This window comes from Anguilla anguilla, chromosome 1, assembly GCF_013347855.1.
Source record: "Anguilla anguilla isolate fAngAng1 chromosome 1, fAngAng1.pri, whole genome shotgun sequence".
In the NCBI taxonomy this organism is placed as follows: domain Eukaryota; kingdom Metazoa; phylum Chordata; class Actinopteri; order Anguilliformes; family Anguillidae; genus Anguilla; species Anguilla anguilla.
In genome coordinates this window covers 82,050,120-82,074,926 of record NC_049201.1, presented here as the reverse complement: position 1 = coordinate 82,074,926, position 24,807 = coordinate 82,050,120, and the positions used below count along the sequence as shown (strand labels likewise).

Sequence of the window (24,807 nt, the reverse complement as noted above, 5' to 3'; positions counted from 1 at the left end):
CATTTCAATGTCTTTTTAAATGAAATGAAATGAGCTGGAAACCGATGCATAAGAACTGTAATGTAATGTCTACTGGAGCGATAGCTGGCATGCAAACATGGTCCTCTGGGCCAGCATTAAGAACCTTATTTTTCCTGCTGCTTCACAATGAAGCTGTTTGACGGCAATGGTGAACAGTTCCACATCCCCTGCCCTTCGCTGCAGGTTCCACTACTCCTACAAGATTGGATACCTGCCAGAGATCAAGACGCACCAGTTCTTCAAGAGCATGCAGCCGAGCAGCGACTTCACGCTCAGTGCCTGCAACGGTGAAGCCCCTGTTCTGCGTAACGGACGGCGCGCTGTGACGGCGTCGGACGGCGGGGTTTTTATCGTAACGGCGCGTCCCTGCTTTCAGCTCGATGGGAGCGGCTCCCCGCGGCGCGCGGCTACGTCATCGGCAGCCCCATGTACTTCGAGGCCCGCTCGCCGCCCGTCTCCAGGGACCAGAGGCTCTTCGTCAGCTTCTGTTACGCCACCCCGTCCCGGGAGCTTGCCGGTGCTCTCCGCTTCGCGGTGATAGAGAACTCTGGGTAATGAGTCCTCTTCCGGGTTGGCCCACGGCGCCGTTTTCCCCGCTGCCTCCCGCAGCGTGGCGTTGGCGCTGGCGTTGACGTTGACACGTGTTTCTCTGCCCTCAGGTGCATGTCACACAACAACGGCGCCGGCAGCCGGTCCAGGTTCGTCCGTCACAAACGGGACGTCCTGAGGTTCGAGGTAGAAGCCTTCGTCTTCGAGGGAGTGGCGGATGAGGTGAACTTTTTTTTTGTTGTTGTTTTTTTTTGCTTAATTTGTTTGGGGCGTTCGAAGATGTGTTTTACTGAAAGGGCTGAACATGTCGCCTCCTGCCCCCCCCCCCCACCTCCCACCCCCCCTTAGCGTCTCTACATGCACTGTGAGATGTTTGTGGCCAACCATTTTGCGACTGAAATCGCCAAGTCCTGCACCTACAACTCGACGACAGGCAGGTAAGAGCCAAATTTGATGGAGGACTCCCGCCAAAAAAAAGAAAATCGGTCGACACCGTAATAGTAAGTTGTCTGTCTCACTTCTAATTTGTCATATAAAATAATTTAGGCCTACCTGAACAATTATGTCACCCACGTATGTAATAACCCCGCTTTCTCAGATCGCAGAGTTTGGATTAAGAAAAATTATTGGAGGAAACGGGTGAAACTGGAGACTCCAGTCTTCCATGGTGTCTGTAACACTGTGATTGTGACTTAAGAAATGTAGAGAAAGCAACAGCTTTGTTGTCAATGCACAGTATTCTCCTATTCTAGAGATGCCTGCATTGATTTTTTTTTTTTTTTTTTTTTAAATAAGAGTTTCATCCCAGGAACATTATCACATAAAATTCTCTTTCACAGATGTAGAAGGTGGGTTTGGTTTTGACACATGAAATGCAGGTCGTGCCAGTCAACATGTCAATCATGACTTCTGAGTGGCACTCCCTTTTAATGGTGCTGGTTTACTATTGCAATTGCCCCGCCGACCCCCACCTCCACCCCCAACCCCAATTTCACACCTCACCTTTGTGTCCTGACAGGTGGGAGGAGCTATACGGCGACACCCAGGTGTGCACCTGCTGCAACTCCACCTGCATCAGCTCTGCGTCAGCGGCTGAACTTCCTGGTGAGAGAAGCCCTCGCCCTCCTACACATGGAGGGCTGGGAAGGTTTTGGGTATCGCAGGGCTATTACCCCCCGCCCCCTCATTTCTGGGGGGTCCCCGCTTGCTGAAGTTTGTTCTGGAAGCTCGCACTCGGCAGGGGAAGCAGCGGGTCACCGGAGAGGTTTGTATTCTAACCCTCGAACCCCCCCGTCTCGTCCCGTCTCTGCTTTCAGCCACCAAGAAGATTGTCACCAGCGGCTCCTGGGTGCTGGAACCCGACAGTGGAGCGGTTTTGGGGGAGGCCACTGTGGAGTGGGACAAGCCGCCACGCCCTGAGACCAAGTCCGTGACTGAGGCGCTGGCTATAGTGACCGAGCCAGAGATCAGGAGATGGACTGAGCCAGAGACTACGATAGAGACTGACCCAGAGATCATGAGATGGACTGAGCCCGAGACTACGATAGAGACCGACTCAGAGATCATGAGATGGCCTGAGCCAGAGACTACGATAGAGACCGACTCAGAGATCATGAGATGGCCTGAGCCAGAGACTACGATAGAGACCGACTCAGAGATCATGAGATGGCCTGAGCCAGAGACTACGATAGAGACCGACTCGGAGATCTTAAGATGGACTGAGCCAGAGACTACGATGGTGACTGAGCCAGAGATCAGGAGATTGACTGAGCCCAAGGCTACGATGGTGACTGAGACAGAGATCAGGAGATTGACTGAGCCCAAGGCTACGATGGTGACTGAGCCAGAGATCAGGAGATGGACTCAGCCCAAGGCTACGATGGTGACTGAGCCAGTGACTCCCCCAGAGGTTAAGAGGTGGCCTGATAAGGTGCCCAAGGGGAAGCCGGTGAAAGGGTCCGCTGTCAAGGAAGCAGAGAAGGGATCCGTGCCTCGCCTGTCATTCAAGGAAGTCTTCGGGATCCCCTGACTCTGGTGAGTGCTGCTTTTTTTCATTTCATTCATCCTTTGTGTCCCGTCCTGCCCAGACATTCTGCCCATGGAAACATCCTCAGCGTTGGCTCCAGTAGCTTTCTCAAAAGTACAACTGCCCTGCCCCACCTGGGAATCGAACCTGCAACCAGTCCGGTTCCCCGCCTGCTATAGCACATAAGTATTTTAATATTTATATGTTTATAATTTTGTTTTTTTTGTGAAACAACATCTTTGGCATTGCAATCTGAAGACTAGTGACTGAGTACATTTTTGCTTTTTTTCCAGGCAAGTGTTAACTGAAATACTAATGAAACACTACAACTTCTTTGCGGGTCTTGTCCTCAAGACCTCTCAAAAAAAAAAAAAGAAAAAAAAAAAATTGTGTGTCTTACATCCCCCCCCACCCCCACATGAATTTAAGGTTGATCACTGATTCCAATGTTCTTTTTTGACCCCATAGGTGCCTTCTGTTCCGTGGATTTTGATTTGAGCCAATAAAACTTTAAAAAGGGTCAGTGTCTCATCTGTCGTTCTCCACGCTCAGCTCAGACTCCGTGTCTGCATTTCCTCCCCAGTCCTTCTGCCGCGACTCAAGCTTCCATGTGACTGCTGGTCCATGTTCCCCCCTCTCAGGTGCACTGCTCTGGAAAGTCTGGATGTGTTGTTTCTCAGATTTCTGGAGGTTTGTGGGGAAACGTCAAAAACAAATATGTAAATGCGTTGAAGGTGTTTCTGGGGGTCTGGCCTGGGACAGAATCTTTTCAAAAATCATTAGGCTGATCAGGGCTGCCCATCCCTGTTCCTTTAGATTTACTGGCCTGTAGGTTTTTACTCCAACCCTAACAAAGTGCACCTCATTAAACAGCAAGAGATCTCATTGAGTTTCTAATCTGTAGAATCAGGTGTGCCAAATTAGGGTGAATGAAAATGAAAACCTACAGGACAGTAGATCTCCAGGACCAGGGTTGGCCAACCCTGGGGTGGATGGTGTATTTCTTGGGATAAATGTATCGAATGATCACTCAGAAAAATGCTTTATAAACCAGTAAACAGACACAGGATGTGAAAACCACAATGACACTTGCAGGGAAATGAATGTCAGCATTTTAAAATCTGTTATGGCTTCATTGCTGAATGTATGTTCAGTGTTGCACAATTTTTTTAAAGATAAACAAAATCCTGGAGATCCTCACATGGTAAAATAAAAATAAAATATGAGCATTTGGTCCACAATAGATTTGGAATTCATTTCATAAATGCTAGTTTTTTTTTTTGTTTTTTTATCCCCCTTTAAAAAATTTTTAAAAAGACAATACTGTGGTGAAGAAAAGTGGTTCAGCCATTATGTTAGCATCCAATCACTAACTGAATTTTATACGATATTTCTACCGCTCCAAAGGTTTCCTTGTTCGTTGGCCTGAGTAGCATAATGCCCCTGAAATCTGGGAGTGGCTAATACATTTTTTACTGAGTTTCTCTCTGCCTGCCTCAGTCTGTTTTTAGTGTCCGTTAGCGGGGGTTACATAATCGTTGCCACGGGTACAGGAATATGAAGTTTCAGGCTCCAGTGTTGCCGCTTGTTTGGTGTTTACGTGCTATCCAGCGACGCAAACCTCAACTCAAAAAACGCTTGCGCGCGCAGCGGCAAAATCAACAAGGCGGTGAACATGTTTGCACGCGGGCCTTTCGCTGACCCACTTAAACCGGAGTGGCAGTTTTGCTGCGTGGGTTTAATGGCTGCCGGAATGGTAGCCTTGCAGTCGGTTTGGCTGGGTCTCAGAGGCGCTGCTGGCGCAAGTGAGATTGGGCTATTCTTCTCCAACTGGAGTCCGGTTCGGTGAAGCTAATGGCCAAATGAAGGTGAAGTAAAGGGTGTACAATCACCCGAAGGAGGTGTTACCTGTACAGTGTGTTTTCCCTCCATCCTGACGTGCAACCTAAGGAGGACCAGGGTATTCTCTAACTCAGTGGGCGATAGCAACCGCTCTTGTCAACTGGGCGCGTACAAATGTTTTTCAAAACCCTTTAATTCGGTGAGTCGCGTTGACATATGAATCTCTTTTTCAAGGAAGCGCAGGCCACGAGATTGCAATATAAATGGTCACAGTTAAACAGGCTAGCGCAAGGCAAATACGAAGTAACAGCCATTAAAGGGAGCATTGATGATTTTACAGATACAAAATGGTGCTTGTGATGCGTCGCTCTCCTAAACTTGACAGTGGACGCTGCTGCCATGTGATTGGTTTAGAATTTTGATTGGCACTGCTGGCTGAGCAAATAAATGCAGAAATCCAATTTGGGTCTGACATTCTGTAATTAACTCAAAGTTCTCCATCTATGTTTAGATGTCGAAGGTTTTTGGTTTTCCAACCTGAATATTTTGTAGGTCGTTTGTTTTGGTTTTTGTGCATAGCCCGTTTATTCAAAGACGGAAAGATCTGACAAAAGTTCAGTTCCACACACTGGACCGTTAATACTTAAATGTCAAGGCGATCCAACTCGACGATTAAATCATTGGTAAATAATTGTATTTGATCACCGATGGATTATTTAATTTAATAGCATTAACACGGTAATGTCTTATTTAATTATATTTAATTTGATTGCAGTTGAATTGATTCAGATTTTATTTAATGTTCTTTATTGATTCCACACCTCATAGAGCAGAGAATCAAGTCACTCTAATCACATCTGCACTGACTTCACCTGTTTAACCCTTTAAGATGTGATTAGAGTGTTCTTAACTTAACATTCTAATGCTGATGTAACACCCACTACTGGTATTTGAAAGTAATGGAGTTCTAGAACACTGACTTGATTTTGAAAAAACATCCCAAAAAAACCTACTCTAAACCACATTTCGACTGATAATGAAACAGAACCAAATCAAGATTTCCAACTGTACAAATATACTTTATTATTTTTATAGAGAGTGCTACATTATAGAAAAATGAATATAGTAATAAAAAGAGCTACATGTGTATTGGTCTGTACACCTAGAAATTCTATAGGCACATTAAAATACCAGTAAAAATGTCTTTCAAACCCAAATCCTCCACAGTTATAAAGGCCTTTCAACATCATTTCCCTTTTGGTTAAAATGACCATAAAGCTCAGAAAATAACACTGCTTTGATTGCATTTGTGTTTTTAGAACTGTTCTGCATTTACAGTGATAGTTAATTCTTTACGGATTTCATATTTACAACTTTTGCAGAGAAGACTGAAAGTACAAAATGGCCCTTTGAAATTGTAGTAATATAGACTTGTAAACTGAATCTTCATACGAATTGGGCAACATTGTTTACGACTCGAATTGTGTCACGTACAGTATTTTATATCTTGAGCAGTTCTTTTGTGTGCCTGTGGGTGTTTGCAAGTGTGTAACATGCCGTAGAACCACCTCACCAAATTTCATTCTTTTGGTGTTGTGTTGGGTAATGACTTGGCAAACTGGTTATGATTGTGGTTGTGTCTTGTTCATCATATGCGTTGTCTCCATGGCCTATAGAGAGAATGACGTTAGAGAATAACAACGTCTTCCGATGGGGACAGCTAAAAACATTTTTTTTTACAAAACAAATTGAAAATAGTTTTTTTTTTTTTTTTAAGGACTTGCAGAGGTTAAAAAAAAAAAGTCTGCTCATCCCAAACAGTCAACGGCCTCCTTTCAATGTCCGTCTGAAACGCCCTGGCACAGGGTTAGTTTATGTCACTCTTTAGCTCCGCCCACTTATGCAAAGTGACCCGTTGCCGCGGAGGTGCGGGCCCCAGCAGTGCGTCCGAGGGTCGGCCGGGCGGCGCCGAGACCAACACCGACACAGTGTGGGGCTTCTCTTGCCGTTCCCTTCATGTCGTGCAGCCGTTTAAAAAGTTTTTAAAAATAAAAATAAAAGCACAGCGGAGCTGACACGCAGCGATGATCCCGCCCCTTTGTGCAGATTAGAGTACACAGTCAGCCCTTTTACCGGGAGGGTGGGGGCAGGTGGGGGGGGGGGGGGGGCGGGGCTGTGCACACAGATATATTAGCTCCGTTGCTGGGGGGGGGGGGGGGGGGGGGATGGGGGGGCGGGGCTCTCAGTAGTAGGAGCTGAGGTGGGCGTGGCTTCCCGGGTGCCGGGGCATGGCGGGGCCGGGGTAGATGGCGGTGGTCGCCGAGTTCCAGTACGTGGACGGCGATCCGAAAAAGTTCCCGGAGGCCACGGGCATGGGGGCGGCGGCGTGCGCGCCCACGAAGTTCATTTTGGGCTGGTGGCTGTGGTAGGGCTGCGCGTAGGGCACCTCCGCCGGGTACTTGAGGACGCCGGCGTCCCCGGCGTGACTCTGGTGCGTCTGCGAGATGCCCTGGAAGTCGAACTTGTAGGCGTAGCGCTTGCCGTGCACCTTGGTCATGATGTTCTTGTCGTAGTAGTAGCGCAGCGCGCGGCTCAGCTTGTCGTAGTTCATGTTGGGCTTGCTCTTGCGCACGCCCCAGCGCTTGGCCACCTCGTCCGGGTCCGTCATCTTGAACTCGCCGTTGGTGCCCTCCCAGGTGATGATGCCGGCGTTGGCGCTGTCCGACAGGAGCTCGAGCAGGAACTGCCACAGCTGGATCTGCCCAGAGCCTAAAGGGGGAATTTAAAAAAAAAACAATTAAAAAAAAAAACAACAGGAAGTAAAGAAAGGGAAGATGCTGGATAGGGGCCAGATAAGGCTGAAAATGGTGGTTTGGGCGCCTAACCGGGGTCCACTTACACACACGCTCACATGCACTGTAGATTCTGCCTCATATCGTGTATTACGTAGTGTGTGTAAAATAACAGCAAGGTGATTCTGACACCTTTTTGACGCAGCCTTCGAGCAGTAGAATATTCTGCGGTTGCAATGCTTGCAAGATGCAAAGGGATTTATAGAACATCACATCCCGAATGGCGGTCGGAGAACACGACACCCAGGGCTTGATTTAAGCAGATGTGACCATTTTTTTTTTGCCGTGTGCATTCACATCAGTTGGAAGGAAGCTTTCTTCAAGCATTAGGATTTAAAAAAAATAATAATAATAATTTGTCCAGCAACCTACCCACAATCCTGTGAGTGCTGGTTGATTCGGGCAGCTTGAAAGAATTATGTTTTGCTTTTCGGCGCTTGTTGTAGAGAGGGAGGGACTCTGTGAGGAGACAGGGGCAAATGCAGGTCAATGTGATCTCCGGGGTGCTCGGCTGCATTTTCACCGCTAACGTTTCGGGCCGCATGGAGCGCAGGGCGCACAGTAAAATGGTCACATCTGTAAATCTTGAGTTGGAATGAGGCTCTTTTGCCTGCAGAGGCAGCGGGCGTCGTTCTCCTAAGTGGGCTGGCGTAATTAAATACCGCCTGTTATTTCACATTGGGGAAGGAACCGTGATAGAGAAAAGTTCAGAAGTCAATGTTGTGGACGTGGACGTCACCAGATCTGGTGAGCTTTTTTTTAAAATTTTTGGTTCGAAAAAAATAATTTCTTAGGATCTTTGTATTGCTTTGGTCTATAATAACAACAAATTGTGTTCATGTATTTATTTATTTATTTATGGATTGATTGGGCTGACTACAAAGTTTTGGAACTACAATCCTCAGCGAACCGATCTATGTATGCATTATGCATTAAATGTGGGCCTACTTCTTGATTGAGAACACTATCAAAAGGGCGAACGAGCCCAGTGGAAAAGATGATGTCGCTGACGATTGGCTGTTTCCTCATTCCAGGTGAGATAGGTGGACCGTGATTGGCTCCACCCTCCCATGCTCCCACCTTCGTGGGCACCTATGCACCTTTACTCTACACCTCTCCAGTGAACCTTCCCACCTTTGGTGTCTGTTTTTGGGTGGGGGGGGGGGATTCCTACCTGGGTTGGCTAAACGACTGCTGATTGGTCCAAGTGCTTGATATGGATCTGCGTATGAGACAAAAGCAACACTCGATTAGATTTCAGACAGCGCTGCTCATACATTATACAAAATACATTAACAAGATACTTTTAAAATATTTTTTGAGAATTTTTATTACTTCAAGCTTTATTTTATTTGTTTATTTTTCTTTGAATAAATTTGTTGCCCAGTGCGAGTGCGGGGCTGCACATTTCCAGTTCCCACCCCAATTTGGAACGGCCAATCGTTTGCAACCTTAGTTCAAGCCGCGAACCCCCCCACTGCCGTTTCGGGAGAGCGTAGACAACCGCGGTTCTCCTCCGGAACACAAGGTGGCGCCAGCTGCTTCTTCTCACACCGCAGACTGCAGCTCAGCTCAGAGTGGAACCGAGTTGGCGGAAGACCTTTCATATGTGGCTTTGACTGCAATCTTTGCGTACATCAGCGGCCAGCAGGGGTCAGTAGACGGGGTCTGCCCTTTCCTGACTGAACCCTCACATTCCCTCTGCCACACACAATCAGCCGATTACGCGTCGCCCTATGGAGCTACTGGCCGCCAGTCATAAATGGCACAGCCTGGATTTGGTCCAACACCGTGAGGCTCATCAATGCACCATTGAGTGCGGTGCCTTAATTACCTTACATGCATTTAGCGGACACTCTTATCCAGGGCGACTTACACAACATTATACACAGCATTTACACTGCATCCATTTACACAGCTGGATATGTGATGAAGCAATGCAGGTTAAGTACCTTGCTCAAGGGTACAACGACAACAGTGTCCCAACTGGGAATTGAACCTGCGACCTTTAGGTTACAAGACCAGCTCCTTACCCATTATACTACACTGCCGCCCGACCTTAACAGAGCGTGGTGCCGTAACCGAATTAGCCATCCGGCGGATTTACTTCAGCGGTTGTTACAGTGTTAGAACATATATACACACGGTGGTGATCCGTACCTTGGACATGTCGAGGCGCAGGATCTGTAACTCTGGTGGTGTGCTGGTGTTCTATGGGGGAACCTGGATCAGGAAAAACTTCAAAAATCACTGAACTGTGGAACCCAAGGGTTCACTGAAATGACCTTGAACTGAAGAGATTGCTTTGATGGAGAGATTGCCTTGAACCATTTGAGTTGGGCAACTTAATCTGTTTCAAGTGTGCACTGCCTGGTCTTTGTGTTAAACTCCCTTCTACTTTTTAATTGAGTTATAATGACCAAGGGTCTGGTTTGCTAAGACAATTAGCATGTGCAAAACCTTTTAGCACACGCCAAACCAGCAAAATGACCAATGATTGATCACGTTTCGCACCAATCTTTGGTTGTGCTATCAGTTTTGTGTGCGATAAAATGTTTTACATATGTCAAGGGCCTTAGTAAGTCAGGCTGTTGATGTGAGAGAATGACCTAAAAGTGCGGCAGTAATAATTCTAACAATAATAAGTCTGTAGGTCTCACTTTTTCAGCTGAGGTACTGCGGTGTTGTGATATTATTTTGAGAAATGTGCACGTTGTGTGGAGCAGAGTTAGTCGCTGTGTGGGAGCCCTGTGTGGCAGTGGTCAGTGTGGACGCATGGTGTGTGAAGCAGAGTTAGTCGCTGTGTGGGAGCCCTGTGTGGCAGTGGTCAGTGTGGACGCATGGTGTGTGAAGCAGAGTTAGTCGCTGTGTGGGAGCCCTGTGTGGTAGTGGTCAGTGTGGACGCATGGTGTGTGGAGCGGAGTTAGTCGCTGTGTGGGAGCCCTGTATGGCAGTGGTCAGTGTGGAAGCATGGTGTGCGAAGTAGTGTAATTAGAAGTAGAAGCTTGCCTTTCTGCAGGGCAGGCAGAGGCGTCGCTGGCCAGCTGTTTCTCCGGCTGATCTCCTCAAAGGTGCTCTCTGCGGAAAACAAACGAGGGAAAATGGATAGCGTGAGAAAGAGAAAGAGCAAGGGAGGGGGAGAGAGAAAGAGAGAGAGAGAGAGAGAAAGAAAGAAAGAAAGAGAGTGAGAGAGGAGGATGTGAAAGAAACCAAGAAGGAGGGAGAGAGATTGGGAGGAAGGGAGAAAGAGAGAGATGGGTGGGCTAATTGACGTCGTTAGAGTACTGTGCTCAGTCATAACGCTGAGTGAACATCATTGAGCATTATATATTTTTTCAAACTGTGCTGTGGCGACACAGATGTGAGGGCAAAAACAGATTCAAAGGAGAAAAAACTGAGAGAACAGGAAGAAAGAGAGAGAAAGACAACCACAAAAAGGAAGGAAGGAAGGAAGAGTACACGGTAGATAGAGAGAATTATGGAAGGATGAAAGCAACGAAAGAGAAGAAAGAGGGTTGAAGAGGCTCAGAGGTTCCTGCGGGAATCGCCATTGTCAACATGATCCCCCCCCCCCCCAATATTGTGTCCCAGATTGGAACCAGCAGCCCTCACTTCCTGTCCCAGAACAGCTGTTTCCTGTCTGTGACTCCACGACCAGACGGGGAATCAAACCACGCCATAAACTTTCAACAACGTTGGTGAATAATGACCCCTGTAACCTCACATTGAGATCGCACGCTCGTCCCTTTTGCCTCATTACGTCTATAAAGGCTTATTTGGAGCCACTTTTAAGCTTGCGGGCTGCATGAAACGTCACGGCATTGTACGCTGTGTTTAAAGGACCGAGCCTGCCGTAGGTTAAGGGACTGAGCCTGCCGTAGGGACCGAGCCTGCCGTAGGTTAAGGGACCGAGCCTGCCGTAGGGACCGAGCCTGCCGCAGGTTAAGGGACCGAGCCTGCCGTAGGGTAAGGGACCGAGCCTGCCGTAGGGTAAGGGACCGAGCCTGCCGTAGGGACCGAGCCTGCCGTAGGTTAGGGGACCGAGCCTGCCGTAGGTTAGGGGACCGAGCCTGCCGTAGGGTAAGGGACCGAGCCTGCCGTAGGGACCGAGCCTGCCGTAGGTTAGGGGACCGAGCCTCCCGTAGGGACCGAGCCTGCTGTATGTTAAGGGACCGAGCCTCCCGTAGGTTAAGGGACCGAGCCTGCCGTAGGTTAGGGGACCGAGCCTCCCGTAGGGACCGAGCCTGCTGTATGTTAAGGGACCGAGCCTGTCGTATGTTAAGGGACCGAGCCTGTCGTATGTTAAGGGACCGAGCCTGTCGTATGTTAAAGGACCGAGCCTGCCGTAGGGACCGAGCCTGCCGTAGGGACCGAGCCTGCCGTAGGTTAAGGGACCGAGCCTGCCGTAGGTTAAGGGACCGAGCCTGTCGTAGGTTAGGGGACCGAGCCTGCCGTAGGTTAGGGGACCGAGCCTGCCGTAGGTTAGGGGACCGAGCCTGCCGTAGGTTAAGGGACCGAGCCTGCCGTAGGTTAAGGGACCGAGCCTGTCGTAGGTTAGGGGACCGAGCCTGCCGTAGGTTAGGGGACCGAGCCTGCCGTAGGTTAGGGGACCGAGCCTGCCGTAGGTTAGGGGACCGAGCCTGCCGTAGGGACCGAGCCTGCCGTAGGTTAGGCGACCGAGCCTCCCGTAGGTTACGGGACTGAGCCAATGCCGGAGGACCACGCCCAAAGAGACGCGGGAGCCTTACCTGCTTTGACCTGTAGGCGGGGCTGCTGCTGCGTGTTGTTGATAGGGGTTGTAGGATAGGAGAAAGTGGGGCTACCTAGAGAGAGAGAGAGAGAGAGGGAGAGAGAGAGGGGTTGAGGTCCACTGTACCTTTAAAATGAGATTGGGGGGGAGGGGGGGGGGGGGGGGGAGGGGGAGGGGGGGGCGGCGGTAGTGTGTTCTTCCTTTCAACCAACGCTGCTTCACTCCTATAATGGCACCCACAGTTAAATATTTTCATCGAGTATATGCCTGCAGGGGAAGCTCATGGGTGTTGCGATATGTGATATGGGGGTTGATGGGTGTGATGCGGGAGTTGATGGGTGTTGATGGGTATGATGTGGGTGTTGATGGGTGTTGATGGGTGTGATGTGGGTGTTGATGAGTGTGATGCGGGTGTTGATGGGTGTTGATGGGTGTGATGCGGGTGTTGATGGGTGTGATGCGGGTGTGATGCGGGTGTTGATGGGTGTGATGCGGGTGTGATGCGGGTGTTGATGGGTGTGATGCGGGTGTTGATGGGTGTTGATGGGTGTGATGCGGATGTGATGCTGGTGTTGATGGGTGTGATGCTGGTGTGGATGGGTGTTGATGGGTGTGATGTGGGTGTTGATGAGTGTGATGCGGGTGTTGATGGGTGTGATGCGGGTGTTGATGGATGTGATGCGGGTGTTGATGGGTGTGATGCGGGTGTGATGCGGGTGTTGATGGGTGTGATGCGGGTGTGATGCGGGTGTTGATGGGTGTGATGCGGGTGTGATGCGGGTGTGATGTGGGTGTTGATGGGTGTGATGCGGGTGTTGATGGGTGTGATGCGGGTGTGATGCGGGTGTTGATGGGTGTGATGCTGGTGTGGATGGGTGTTGATGGGTGTGATGTGGGTGTTGATGGGTGTGATGCGGGTGTTGATGGGTGTGATGCGGGTGTTGATGGATGTGATGCGGGTGTTGATGGGTGTGATGCGGGTGTTGATGGGTGTGATGCGGGTGTGATGTGGGTGTTGATGGGTGTGATGCGGGTGTTGATGGGTGTGATGCGGGTGTTGATGGGTGTGATGCGGGTGTGATGCGGGTGTTGATGGGTGTGATATGGGTGTGATGCGGATGTGATGCTGGTGTTGATGGGTGTGATGCTGGTGTGGATGGGTGTTGATGGGTGTGATGTGGGTGTTGATGGGTGTGATGCGGGTGTTGATGGGTGTGATGCGGGTGTTGATGGATGTGATGCGGGTGTTGATGGGTGTGATGCGGGTGTTGATGGGTGTGATGCGGGTGTGATGCGGGTGTGATGTGGGTGTTGATGGGTGTGATGTGGGTGTTGATGGGTGTGATGTGGGTGTTGATGGGTGTGATGCGGGTGTTGATGGGTGTGATGCGGGTGTGATGTGGGTGTTGATGGGTATGATGCGGGTGTGATGTGGGTGTTGATGGGTGTGATGCGGATGTGATGCGGGTGTTGATGGGTGTGATGCGGGTGTTGATGGGTGTGATGCCGATGTGATGCGGGTGTTGATGGATGTGATGCGGGTGTTGATGGATGTGATGCGGGTGTTGATGGATGTGATGCGGATGTGATGCGGGTGTTGATGGATGTGATGCGGGTGTTGATGGGTGTGATGCGGGTGTTGATGGGTGTGATGTGCGCTCGTTCGGACGTACTCTGCCGGAGGTAGTTGAGGTGTGAGAGGAGGATATCGGTGTTGTAGGCCGAGGTGAGTCGCATCACGTCCTCCTTGGTCAGCTTGCAGAGCGCCTTCCCGTCCATCGACTGGAAGATGGACACGTCCACGTCCACCAGGCCGTACTCCTTGATGGCCCACTCCACCCACTGTCTCACGTGGTCCTGTGTCCACACCTCAGGGTCTAGACAGATTTTTTAAAAAGGGAGAAAATGTCAAAAATATCAAAAATAGCATCCGTTTCATGGTTTCCCTAAATCACCGGGAATAGGACAGCATTGTGTCATCACCACGTTATGCTCACCTTTCACTTATAAGCCAAAGTGGAGCTCCACCAATCACAATGCACATTGATGACAACAAATGAACAAAGCCAATGGTGATTGGTGGATACTTGCTTCTGTGAGTACTGTGTAAATCAAGACTGAAAAGGGTACCTTTTTTTTACTTTTTCCTTCAACATCTACCATTTATAATCCAAATCTACACTTGAGTCACGGTCTTCTCAAACTAAGGCCTAAAAACACCTACAGCATTGACCGCATGCCGTGTCTCCACGTAACAGTTGACAATGGTGGAGTGATGTATCTGTTAAAAGAGCCATGTCTGTAACATAGAGGTTGGATTTTCAATATCCAATGGGTGGGGTGGGGTGGGGTGGATGGGTAGCAGATACTACAGAGGTAGCCTTCAGCTAGTGCTTAACCTGAAATGCTTCGGTAATCATTCAGCTGTACGAATGATTAGAATGTTAAAATAAATTAATTTAAACATAAATAAAACAATTATGCTATGATAACTGCCCAGGGTTAGATATGGGCGAGCAAATGAATGGTTGCGGGAAGAGACGGTTTGAGATGTGAGTGTGTGGGAAATGGCATGTTAGGTGATGGTTCCCCATGGACCTGAAATAAAAGCTGAGATGTTCCACTCAGAGAGAGAGATCTAACCCTGTTTCTTGCACAGCGAGACAGCTGTCAATCTCGCCTGTGGTTCGCGTTGTGTGGTTGTCAAATTTCCTGGGGGTTATGCTTTGTGGTTGCCATGGTTCCTGCGGGGTTATGCTTTGTGGTTGTCACGGTTCCTGGGTTGAAATTGCTTGGACCTCACAGGTAGATCAACAAGTTCCACAGTTGACACATTGTTTTTCACGATGTATTAAATTTTCTCTAAACGTATTTGCCTCCCGAGTCACTTCATTGTCCTTGTTTATGGCATAGCGCGGCAGTGATGTAATATCCACGTATTATTGCAAGAACAACAATAGCTTGGCTGACTCCCGCCTGCCTGCTCTGTGTCACTGCGAGCAGGATGGGGGGGGGGGTGGACCCCGCCCTGGGGGGGTGTCTCACCGCTCGCGACGTCACAGGCGCCCATGACGCCGTCTCCCCCCGACCGTGACTCAGCGAGGACGAGCGTCCCGTCGCACGGGAATGTTCTCGGGGGTTTACTCGCCCCAGCCCCCTTTTTCGGGAATCGGCGCGACTGACGGGCGTGACGCGCGCGCGCCGCTCGTTAGCGCTCGTTAGCGCTCGGGGAAAACACGTTCGCTTTTTCTTTCCTCTCTGCTTCGTTTGTCCCCCTGACACCTATGACCACTAATACATCGTGAAAAACAACTGTGGAACTTGGGAACTTGTTGATCTACCTGTTTTTTTTTTTTTCGTTTTTTTTTTCCGGATGAATAAGTGACACGTTTCATGGGAAAGTACTGCATTGCGGCGAAGGAAACGGTGGCGTTACGGAAGAGCCAGCGCCCCACTCGAATGGCTGGCAGCATCCCCACTTTAGGCTTGACTCCGTGTGACCAAAGATTTGGCAAACGGCGAGTAGCCAGTCTCCTAACGACAGTTTTATTTTGCACCCTAGGAAACTGGTAACAGTCATTGTGTCAGACAACTGGTCTTCGACCATTGAATTTAATTTTTTATATTTTGGCAGCGTGATAAAAATTTAATGACTTCTCGACTCTGTCTGGATGTGTTTTGCTATCCCGTAGCACTGTTGGTGCTAAAGTAGCCCCACTTGTTTCCTGTTTAGTGGCAGAGAAGTGTAGCGATTGCCAAATAAATCCAGTGTAATGTAAATGCGGTTATGGAACTAGGGTTTAGTTCACAGCTAGAATTATGACTTTGTCCCTTCGGCCAGGGTATTTTACCCATGGCTTCTTCAATAAGCTATCCTGCAATGTAAATGGATTATGTGCCAAAAATGTGTTTTGTGTAAGTATCTCAGTGTTTTCAGCCATTAAAAGCACCTTATAGGGCTCTGCAGGTCTCCCATTTCAGGAGCATTTGCTTCTGAAAAGCAAATTACTGAAAAGTAATTAACTGGAAAATGAATTTAGGAGCACATCCACAAATTGGGACGCATTAGTGTGTCCCTAGAATTTTCACCTTTCAACTGGGAAAACCTATTAGCACAGAGCCCAAGCATAGTGTTATCGAGACCATATTTCCCACAGTACATCTGTCTGAAGATGATGATGAACGTGAGGTTGAGGATGAGCATGTGCTGATTTCTGAGGGTGACAGTGATCACAAAGAGAGATAATTGATGAGCGAAAAAATGAGCAGAAACATACGATAAGAGGGATGTGATAAGTGTCCCTCTCTTAGATTGCTACTCTGCACTGTCACTGACCAGTTCTGGTTCCTCAAAGAAAGCTCACTTCTTCTGACGCAAGATCCTGTTAGCGTTGAGTAACCACTGAGACCAGGTTTCACACTCACACACACACACACACACACACACACTCACACAAACACACACTCACACACACAAACATACACTCACACACACACACACACACACTCACACACACACGCACACACACGCTCACACACGCACACACACACTCACACAAACACACACTCACACACACACAAACATACACTCACACACACACTCACACAAACACACACTCACACACACACAAACATACACACACACGCACACACACTCACACACACACAAACATACACTCACACACACACGCACACACGCTCACACAAACACACACTCACACACACACACAAACATACACACACACGCACACACTCACACACACATACGCATGCACGCACACGCATGTACGCACACGCATGCACACACGTGTGCATCAGAATGCGAGGCCCTAGATCCAACCAAATTATCAATTCCCCAACTAGACCAAACCAATAGAGTCCTGAAAACTCAACACTTTCAATTTTTCTCAATAACACTCCTACAAGATCATTATTGATTAGTTGTTTTCCAAATGACTTCAGTGATCATTGTGTAATTGCAGCTGTGTAATTGAACAGGTATCTACAATTCTGATTGGCTGGAAGCTGTGCGTTAACACCCTTTAATGCACAAGTAGTTTGGGTCAAGCTTAATCACAGTTATAAATTCATATGCTACCTGGCCAACTAGCTAACCTGTGACCACAGCAACATGCAGAAATTCTAGAAACCTGTAGCCTGGTAAACAACTTTGTAACAAACTAAGGATCAACAGGAGCCTCTTTTTTTAATCTTTGGCAAACGACTGTAGTATAAGCAGAACAATCCACTCCACTTTGTGTGTTAAAAACCTTTAACACACACCTCATTGTGGATTATTCCTAACATAAAGTACACACACACACACACACACCAACATGCACCCCCACATACATGCATGCATACACATAGATCCACAAACACACGCACACACACACACACACACACACATATATGTACCCCCACATACACATGCAGGAAGTGTATTGTCACCCCCCGCCCCCACAGATCTTGTTTTAAAGGTACAGGGGACCTCTACTGGATGCTCTTTACTCTTCTCTCTCTCTCTGTTTGTCTCTCTCTCTCTCTGTCTCTCTCTCTCTCTCTCTCTGTCTCTCTCTCTCTCTCTCTGTTTGTCTCTCTCTCTCTCTCTCTCTCTCTGTCTCTCTCTCTCTCTCTCTCTCTGAACCCCCTGCCCCACTGACACATCGCTTCCCCTTGCAGGTGCTAAAATTACTCGGCTGCTCAGTACTTCTGCATTTGCGAAAAAAAGGCCGGAAAAAAAGCAGGGAAAGAGTGCAGGGGGGGCGAGGCCGTCAGCGAGCAGCGGCCTCCGACGGGGGCGAGCTTTGTTTTGCTCTTTCTGCGGTCAGCACACATCGCCACAGGGCTCAGTGAGGTGTCATGGTGAAGACTGAGCGGGACGCTGTGGGGGGGGGGGGGGGAGGAGGCGGGCGGGGCAGGTTCTGTACCTGCAGGCACTATGACCCTCTTCTCCTCTGTGCTGCTGTTAGGGGGGGCGGGTGGGGGGGGCGGGGGGCGGGGGGCGGGTTTTTGGGGGGGTTGGGCGGGGCAGGTTCTTTACCTGCAGGCACTATGACCCTCTTCTCCTCTGTGCTGCTGTTAGGGGGGGCGGGTGGGGGCAGGGGGCGGGTTTTTGGGGGGGGGGGGGCGGGGCAGGTTCTTTACCTGCAGGCACTATGACCCTCTTCTCCTCTGTGCTGCTGTGAGGGGGGGGGGGGGAGGCGGGCGGGGCAGGCTCTTTACCTGCAGGCACTATGACCCTCTTCTCCTCTGTGCTGCTGTTCGGGGGGGCGGCGGTCTGCGGGCTGGACCGGGGCTCTGGGTACGAGGTCTGGTACACCAGCGGCTCCCCCTCGTTACTGCTGCTTATGTGCCGGGACCTCCTGGGCACACTGCAGTCCACTGGGGACTCACGACTGGAGGGAGGGAGGGAGGGGAGAGAGGGGAGAGAGGGAGAGAGGGAGAGAGGGAGGGAGAGAGGGAGGGAGGGGAGAGAGGGGAGAGAGGGAGAGAGGGAGGGAGAGAGGGAGGGAGGGAGGGAGAGGGAGGGAGGGAGGGAGAGAGAGAGTGGGGGGAAGAGGGAGAGGGAGGGAGAGGGACAGGGGGGAGAGAAGGAGGGAGGGAGGGAGGGAGAGGGACAGGGGGGAGAGAGGGGAGAGAGGGAGGGGGAGTGAGAGAGAGAGTGGGGGGAGAGGGAGAGAGAAAAGGAGGGAGGGAGCGGGACAGAGGGGGGTAAGAGAGAGAGAGGGAGGGAGGGAGAGTGGGGGAAGACAGAGAGATACGGGGGGGTCAAGAGAGAGAAAAAGGGAGAGAGAATAAATGAGGGAAAAAGAGAGACAAGGGAAGACCAAAGCAAGAGGGGGAAAGAGAAAGAGGATGAGGGAAAGAGGGATGGAGAGAGAGAAACAGAAAGAGAGGGGGATGGTGGATTAATACACACCATTACAGTACTGCCCACTGATTTACACACTGATTTACACACCGATTTACACACTGATTTACACACCGATTTACACACTGATTTACACACTGACAGCCCGCAGAGGAGGCCTCAACACACATCATAGAGGCAACACGTCATTTAGCAGTTTTTTGAGATATCTAATTTTCAGATTTATTTTCTAGGGTTTTTTTAACTTGCTTATTTTTGATCTGTTTTAAATTATTTATATACGAAAGAAAGAAAAAGAAAATGAAAGAGTGAGTGAATGTGATAGTGGTCCTGCACGTTTGCACGTGCTCACAAGGTGTGTACACCTGCCGGACGCTTTTCCAAAGAGCAGTTAACTCTTGCTGTCCTATCAAAGCCCGTCCCCCCCTCCCCCACCTCCCCCACCAAAAAAAACCCCTGTCTCTCTGTATGAATTAACGCCCTATTTCTGCTTGGCTAAACAATCGCTTATATTCTCCACCCACTTCGATGCCTCAAGGTGTTGCTACAAATGAGAACTGAATTATGGGGTGGCACCATGGCATGACGGCTGGAGAACTGGGGCTTGTGGGTCAAATCCAAGGCCGTGGGCGTGACTCCCCGCTGGGGCACTGACGCTGTACCTGTGAGCGAGGTATTCCCCCTGAACCCCTTCAGTAAAATAGCCAGCTGAATGAGTGGATTGTGTGTAAGAATGTAATCTGCGTGCAGTTGCTCTGGATAAGAGCAACTGCTAAATGCTAAAATGTAAGTGTAAATTCTCAGGTGAGTGCCTACCTGGTGGAAAGTACATCCCCCCCCCCCCCCGTGACAGTGATGTCATTGGAACCTTTCTGGGCATGTGCGTACGTACCTCTCGCACCTGGATCCGTTGATGTGTTCTTCCTCCCTCTTCACGGCACCCCTGCCCCCCACGCCCCCCCACTCGGACTCCGGGGGTTCGGGGCTCCCCGTGGAGCCCTGGCTGAACCCCCCCGGTGATGTCATCTCCCCCTTCATGTGAACCGGTCCGTAGGTCTGCTCAAAAATCGACTGGTCCTCACTCACCACAGACAGGGCTTCCTATACGGGAGAGGAGACAGAAGAGAAACAGAGTCAAGAGTCAGCCAAGCTTGACCAGGCCAAGGGGTAACCAAGCTTAACCAGGCCAAGTTTCAGCCAAGCTTGACCAGGCCAAGGGGTAACCAAGCTTAACCAGGCCAAGTTTCAGCCAAGATTGACCAGGCCAAGAATCAGTCAAGCTTGACCAGGCCAACAGTCAGCCAAGCTTGACCAGGCCAACAGTCAGCCAAGCTTGACCAGGCCAAGGTGTAACCAAGCTTGATTGGCCCTTGAGGCTCACATCGTGGAAATGGCTGCCGTGGCTTTGGGTTACACTTGTACAGAGTTGGCCACTCTAAAAATCTAAAAAGTTTCCATATTTAATGGTTTGGCTGTGGTGAGGTTGTGCCATGCTGTTGATAACACAGTCTATCCTTCTGCGTGTTTCATTTGGTGGTGAAGTGCACTTCCTGTCTGTCGATGGCGCCAGCAGCCACTGTGCCTCGGTTCTTCCTTCAGAAAAATTTTCCAGAAAATTTGCCGGGTCAGGAGGAGCAAGTTGAAAAAATGGGGAAGAGGTCTTTCTTGAAGGAGAGTGTGTCTTGCTTTCCGAGCTACAGGTGAAATGAACGGATGCTGGCTTTTAACCACATCTCTGTTTCAATCAGAGGGTGTGGGTGGAGATGTGAGAACAGGTGGAGCTAGATCGAGATCTGAGAAACCGTCTCTTTTGAAAACGGTTTTCTGCACCCGTAAGGTGACCTGCAGGCCAAATGGCTGGTCCGTCTGTGTGTGTGTGGGTGTGCAGCAGTACGAGCTCGATGGGTAGGAGACCTGTGTGTGTGTGGGTGTGCAGCAGTACGAGCTCGATGGGTAGGGGACCTGTGTGTGTGTGTGTGTGTGTGTCTGTATGTGCACATAGGTGTGTGTGCGCGTGTGTGTGAATGTGTGTGTGTGTGTGTGTATATTTGTGTGTATGTGTATGTGCGCATGTGTGTGTGTGTCTGTGAATGTGTGTACGCGTGTGTGTGTGTATGTGGGTGTCTGTGTCTGTGTGTCTGTGAATGTGCGTGTGTGTGTGTACGTGTGTGTGCCTATGTGTGTGTGTGTGTGTGTGTGTGTATGCCAATGTGTGTGTGTGTGTGTGCATGTTGGTGGTGGGGGATGTATTGTCTTTTCAGTTTGTACGTCACTGCAGTGTTTTAGGCTGTGAACAGGAAATCTCCAGCCCCATATGCAGTGCAACCTTTTGGCACATGCCAGGGGATGGGAAATGTGTGTTGGGGGTGGGAGAGGTGGGGTGGTGGGGCTATTAAAATGTGGGTCACTTAAAGCCAGAGAACAAACTGGGAGTGTTTTTTTCTGGCAAAGTGTGGGGGGGGGGGGGCGGGGGGGGGGCGGGGGTGCAGGTCATTGCTGGCCACTGAGGAAACGGTCTTGATTAGCGTCTGTGTGCCGCTGCCCCATTGTGTGTGAGTGTGTTATTTTAGTCGCATTGTTCCAGCGTCTTGTGGCCTGATGCAGTCCTGCAGTTCCGTTTTGAAAAGCAGGTGGCGCTGTCTTTCCTCCATCCCTACTGAAATTCTCATCTCCATGCAGTCCAACAAATCCCTTTTCTTGGACCTTTTCTTTTTAGCACTCGTTAATAGAAAAAAAAAAGCTGCAGTTATTTTTACGGTTTTAAAATGTAATAAATTACACGCTGGTTTTGCATATTTATTGCCACGTTTAATACTGCTATAACATCTCGGCTGACAGTCAAACCTTTGGAAAATCTGCTTCAATTTTGGTATCAAAGCACCTGTGGGTGAATCTGCCGGGTGTGCAGACAACCCTAGCCCCACGCGAAGATTTCGACGCGAGAAAGAAGTGAAAGCGAAGGCAGCGGTCAACGCGATCTGGGGCACAGCGCGGTGCAGTGGGATTCAAACCCGCAGTCCCCTCACCGCGCCCAAACGCACTGGCCCCAGGGCGAGACGAAGGCCGGATGCTGTCCGCTGGCGCTGTCACCGCGTTAGGCGGGGTGCTGCGTCTCTGGGCTGACTGAAATAGTCGAGGGCAGGGTGTCCTTTGCCTCATTCATTGCAGAAGTGAAAGAGCTGGACTGGTGGAGGCTCCAGAGCCAATCAGAACAGAACACTCGTTTTTTTCTGATACAGAAACTTTTTTTTTTTCTTTTATGTATCCTCTGCTATTCCGCTGCTGGGGGTGCATTAGGTTGAGGTTGAAAAGATTAGATGAAATACACACACACACACACACACACACACATATACACACACACACACACACAGATACACCTTTAGGCTAATAATAATCAAAGTGGTGAGCTGTGTCCTTTGCTCAGAGATGTGAACAAGCGTGACTAATTTTGATTGAGTGTGGTGAAGCATATTTTAAGCGTACATAGCTGGCATGTGTTTTTCCCACTCATGTGGAGACATAGATAGACACGGGTTAACATGTCCACGCACACACACAAACACGCACACACACAAACACACGCACAGCCTTGCTTATAGTCACGTTAACAGCATGGATACAACGACTTACCACAGATAAACAAACAAACATGCAGAAACACAAACAGTATACAGAATCTCTCTCTCTCTCTCTCCCTCCTCCTCCCCCCCCCCTGAGAAACACACACAACCACACACACACACACACACGCACGCACAGCAAAGCATGACCACTAATACCACAACTGACTTCCTGTTCGATGAGTTTCACTGCAGGCCCGGTTGCCAAGAGAGACAATACGATGACAAAATACATCTGCAAAAATTATGCATGCCCCTGCAAGAAAGTAGGGCTGCTGAACCCTGGACCTGAAGTACCCCCGTGTCTGCTGCTTCTCACTCCAGCCTGTCTCCTCAGTACTGCAGTGTTGCTGCAGCCATCCCTACGTTCCATAATTCAGTGCTGAGACATAGCCCTGCCCCCCCTCCCGTTTTTTTAAGTGAAGAGGGGGCACCCAGTCCACCCTCCTATGCCTCTGTGCTCGTGCATTACAGGCAGGAGGAAAGCAGGTGGGGATGGGATCACAGCGCAGGGGATGGTAAGGTGCTCTGGCCATAAAGGGGGAGGGGGTGGTGTTGGGAGGGGGGTGGGGCGTGTTGGTTGTTGGATATGTATGCGGGTATGTGGGTCAGCTATGGACGGCACAACACGAGCTTGCTCATGCTGAAAAGCAACAGAGCTTCGTGTGCTTTGCCTTTCAACTCCTAACTTTCCACAAATTGTTTTGCTTCTGCGAGCAGGCTGCCCACACGGTCAGCATTTAGGGCGCTCCAGGGCGTACGATTACAGTGATGTGATTAGAACATTCTTGACTGAACATTCTAATGCTGATGTCACAATCACTACTGGTCATTGAAAGCGATGGGGCTCTAGAACAGTAACTTAGAATTTTGAAGAGAAAAAAAAACTTTCCAAAAAATCTACTCTTGAGGGTTAATCAATACCAAATGAAATCTCTTTCAAAGGGAATCATCTGCACATAGACAACTGAGCCATCTGATTAAAAGTCCTTAATAAACATATTTGCAACTTGAATGTCTGTTTCTGTCATGATATGCCATTAAGAGGGTCCATCAAATTGCAGATAAATCTGGAAATAAAACCACCATACACTGGGCCAGAGTTGAGTACCACTGTAGACAAATACCCAAACAAATACCCAGACACAGTCCAGTACCCAATAATGTTGAGGGTTCATGTACTGAGCTGGGTGCAATGCTGTTGCTATGTTACCAATCAAAACACAGCACCAATGACACTTTGCAATCAGTCCACAACATAGAAGTCACAATCATAGAAGCAATCCCCCCATTTCAGACCAGCAGGCCTTCCGCTGCCTGCAATTGAAACATTAACATGGAAAGATAAGAGCTGGACATTCATGCTTCTAATCCAAAAAGCTCTGAAATTTCATGCAACAGATTAAATTCACGCATGCATAAGAGTTAAAGAGTTAAAGAGTAGGTTTTGTTTTTTGTTTTTTTCAAAATTCAAAGTCGGTGTTCTAGAATTCGATCGTTTCTAATTATCAGTAGTGATTGTTACATCAGCATTAGAATGTTCAGTTACGAACATTCTAATCACATCAGCAAACCTTGGGGTACGCATGTTCACATTGAGCAGTTGAGTACGAATCAGTGTGTTACTAAAGGGCCTCCTGTAGTAATTCTTCTGTTGTCTGTTTCCATGCATGAGGCCCAGAAGCTCTTTCGGTAGATTGCACAGTTCGCGGCCGCACTGTGGCAGATACTTTCCGTGTCAAGTTTCAGCGCAGTTCAGTTTCAGGTGCCAACGACTGGCTTCATAATTTGTGCCTGTAGTAATTTGTCTTCCGAAGACTGTCAAACGGGACGGCGAAGAAGCACACATTCCACTACAGGCCGACCAACGCCACGCGACATTCGCTGTTCCTGGAAGCCACAGGTGAAACAGCACTGTGCACCCGCTTGCGCAGAATACAAACTTCGCGTTTCCCAAAAGGAGTGCAACTGTCTTTTGTTTTTGTTCATTCAGAAACAAACATGAGAATGGATTTTCCCCATAAATCGCACTGTTCAATGTTGAATATATATATATATATATATAATTTATGTATTTTTGGATACCCGTTCAAACTGAAATTAGGTCTATTCAGTGTTCAGTGCTTTTAACTGGCACAAAAGTTTCCATTAATGTTGCATTGAAATCTTTGTAGAATAATGCCATTGCTTCTAATGACATCCATGGTCAATCTTTGTTTGTAAGCGGGTGAAAAACATTTTTCATTATTACACAACTGTAGGAAGCTAAT

At 49.1% G+C, this 24,807-nt stretch overlaps 2 protein-coding genes across 5 annotated transcripts in view; one reads left to right on the top strand and one right to left on the bottom strand.

Annotated features, from left to right (window-relative positions):
* Positions 1 to 3,357, top strand: part of zp3d.2 (zona pellucida glycoprotein 3d tandem duplicate 2) — a 4,093-nt gene extending 736 nt beyond the window's left edge. Inside the window, exons 3-9 of the mRNA XM_035385074.1 lie at positions 205 to 308; positions 398 to 572; positions 681 to 792; positions 919 to 1,007; positions 1,589 to 1,674; positions 1,887 to 2,604; positions 3,065 to 3,357. Coding sequence (XP_035240965.1) covers positions 205 to 308; positions 398 to 572; positions 681 to 792; positions 919 to 1,007; positions 1,589 to 1,674; positions 1,887 to 2,599 — 1,279 coding nt within the window. The 3' untranslated portion in view covers positions 2,600 to 2,604; positions 3,065 to 3,357. The remainder of the gene's footprint in view (positions 1 to 204; positions 309 to 397; positions 573 to 680; positions 793 to 918; positions 1,008 to 1,588; positions 1,675 to 1,886; positions 2,605 to 3,064) is intronic.
* A 3,301-nt stretch (positions 3,358 to 6,658) lies between these two features.
* fli1rs (Fli-1 proto-oncogene, ETS transcription factor-related sequence) overlaps positions 6,659 to 24,807 on the bottom strand; it is a 22,216-nt gene continuing 4,067 nt past the window's right edge. For 2 of the 4 annotated variants that reach the window (XM_035380341.1, XM_035380350.1), the window contains exons 2-10: positions 19,807 to 20,015; positions 18,266 to 18,438; positions 13,714 to 13,917; positions 12,039 to 12,113; positions 10,300 to 10,368; positions 9,451 to 9,513; positions 8,465 to 8,512; positions 7,663 to 7,749; positions 6,659 to 7,207 (exon numbers count right to left, since the gene is read on the bottom strand). In XM_035380341.1, coding sequence (XP_035236232.1) covers positions 6,681 to 7,207; positions 7,663 to 7,749; positions 8,465 to 8,512; positions 9,451 to 9,513; positions 10,300 to 10,368; positions 12,039 to 12,113; positions 13,714 to 13,917; positions 18,266 to 18,438; positions 19,807 to 20,015 — 1,455 coding nt within the window. In that variant the 3' untranslated portion in view covers positions 6,659 to 6,680. Of the gene's footprint in view, positions 7,208 to 7,662; positions 7,750 to 8,464; positions 8,513 to 9,450; positions 9,514 to 10,299; positions 10,369 to 12,038; positions 12,114 to 13,713; positions 13,918 to 17,970; positions 18,017 to 18,265; positions 18,439 to 19,806; positions 20,016 to 24,807 lie in introns of those variants that run through there. The other 2 variants (XM_035380360.1, XM_035380368.1) reach the window with 2 other exon arrangements.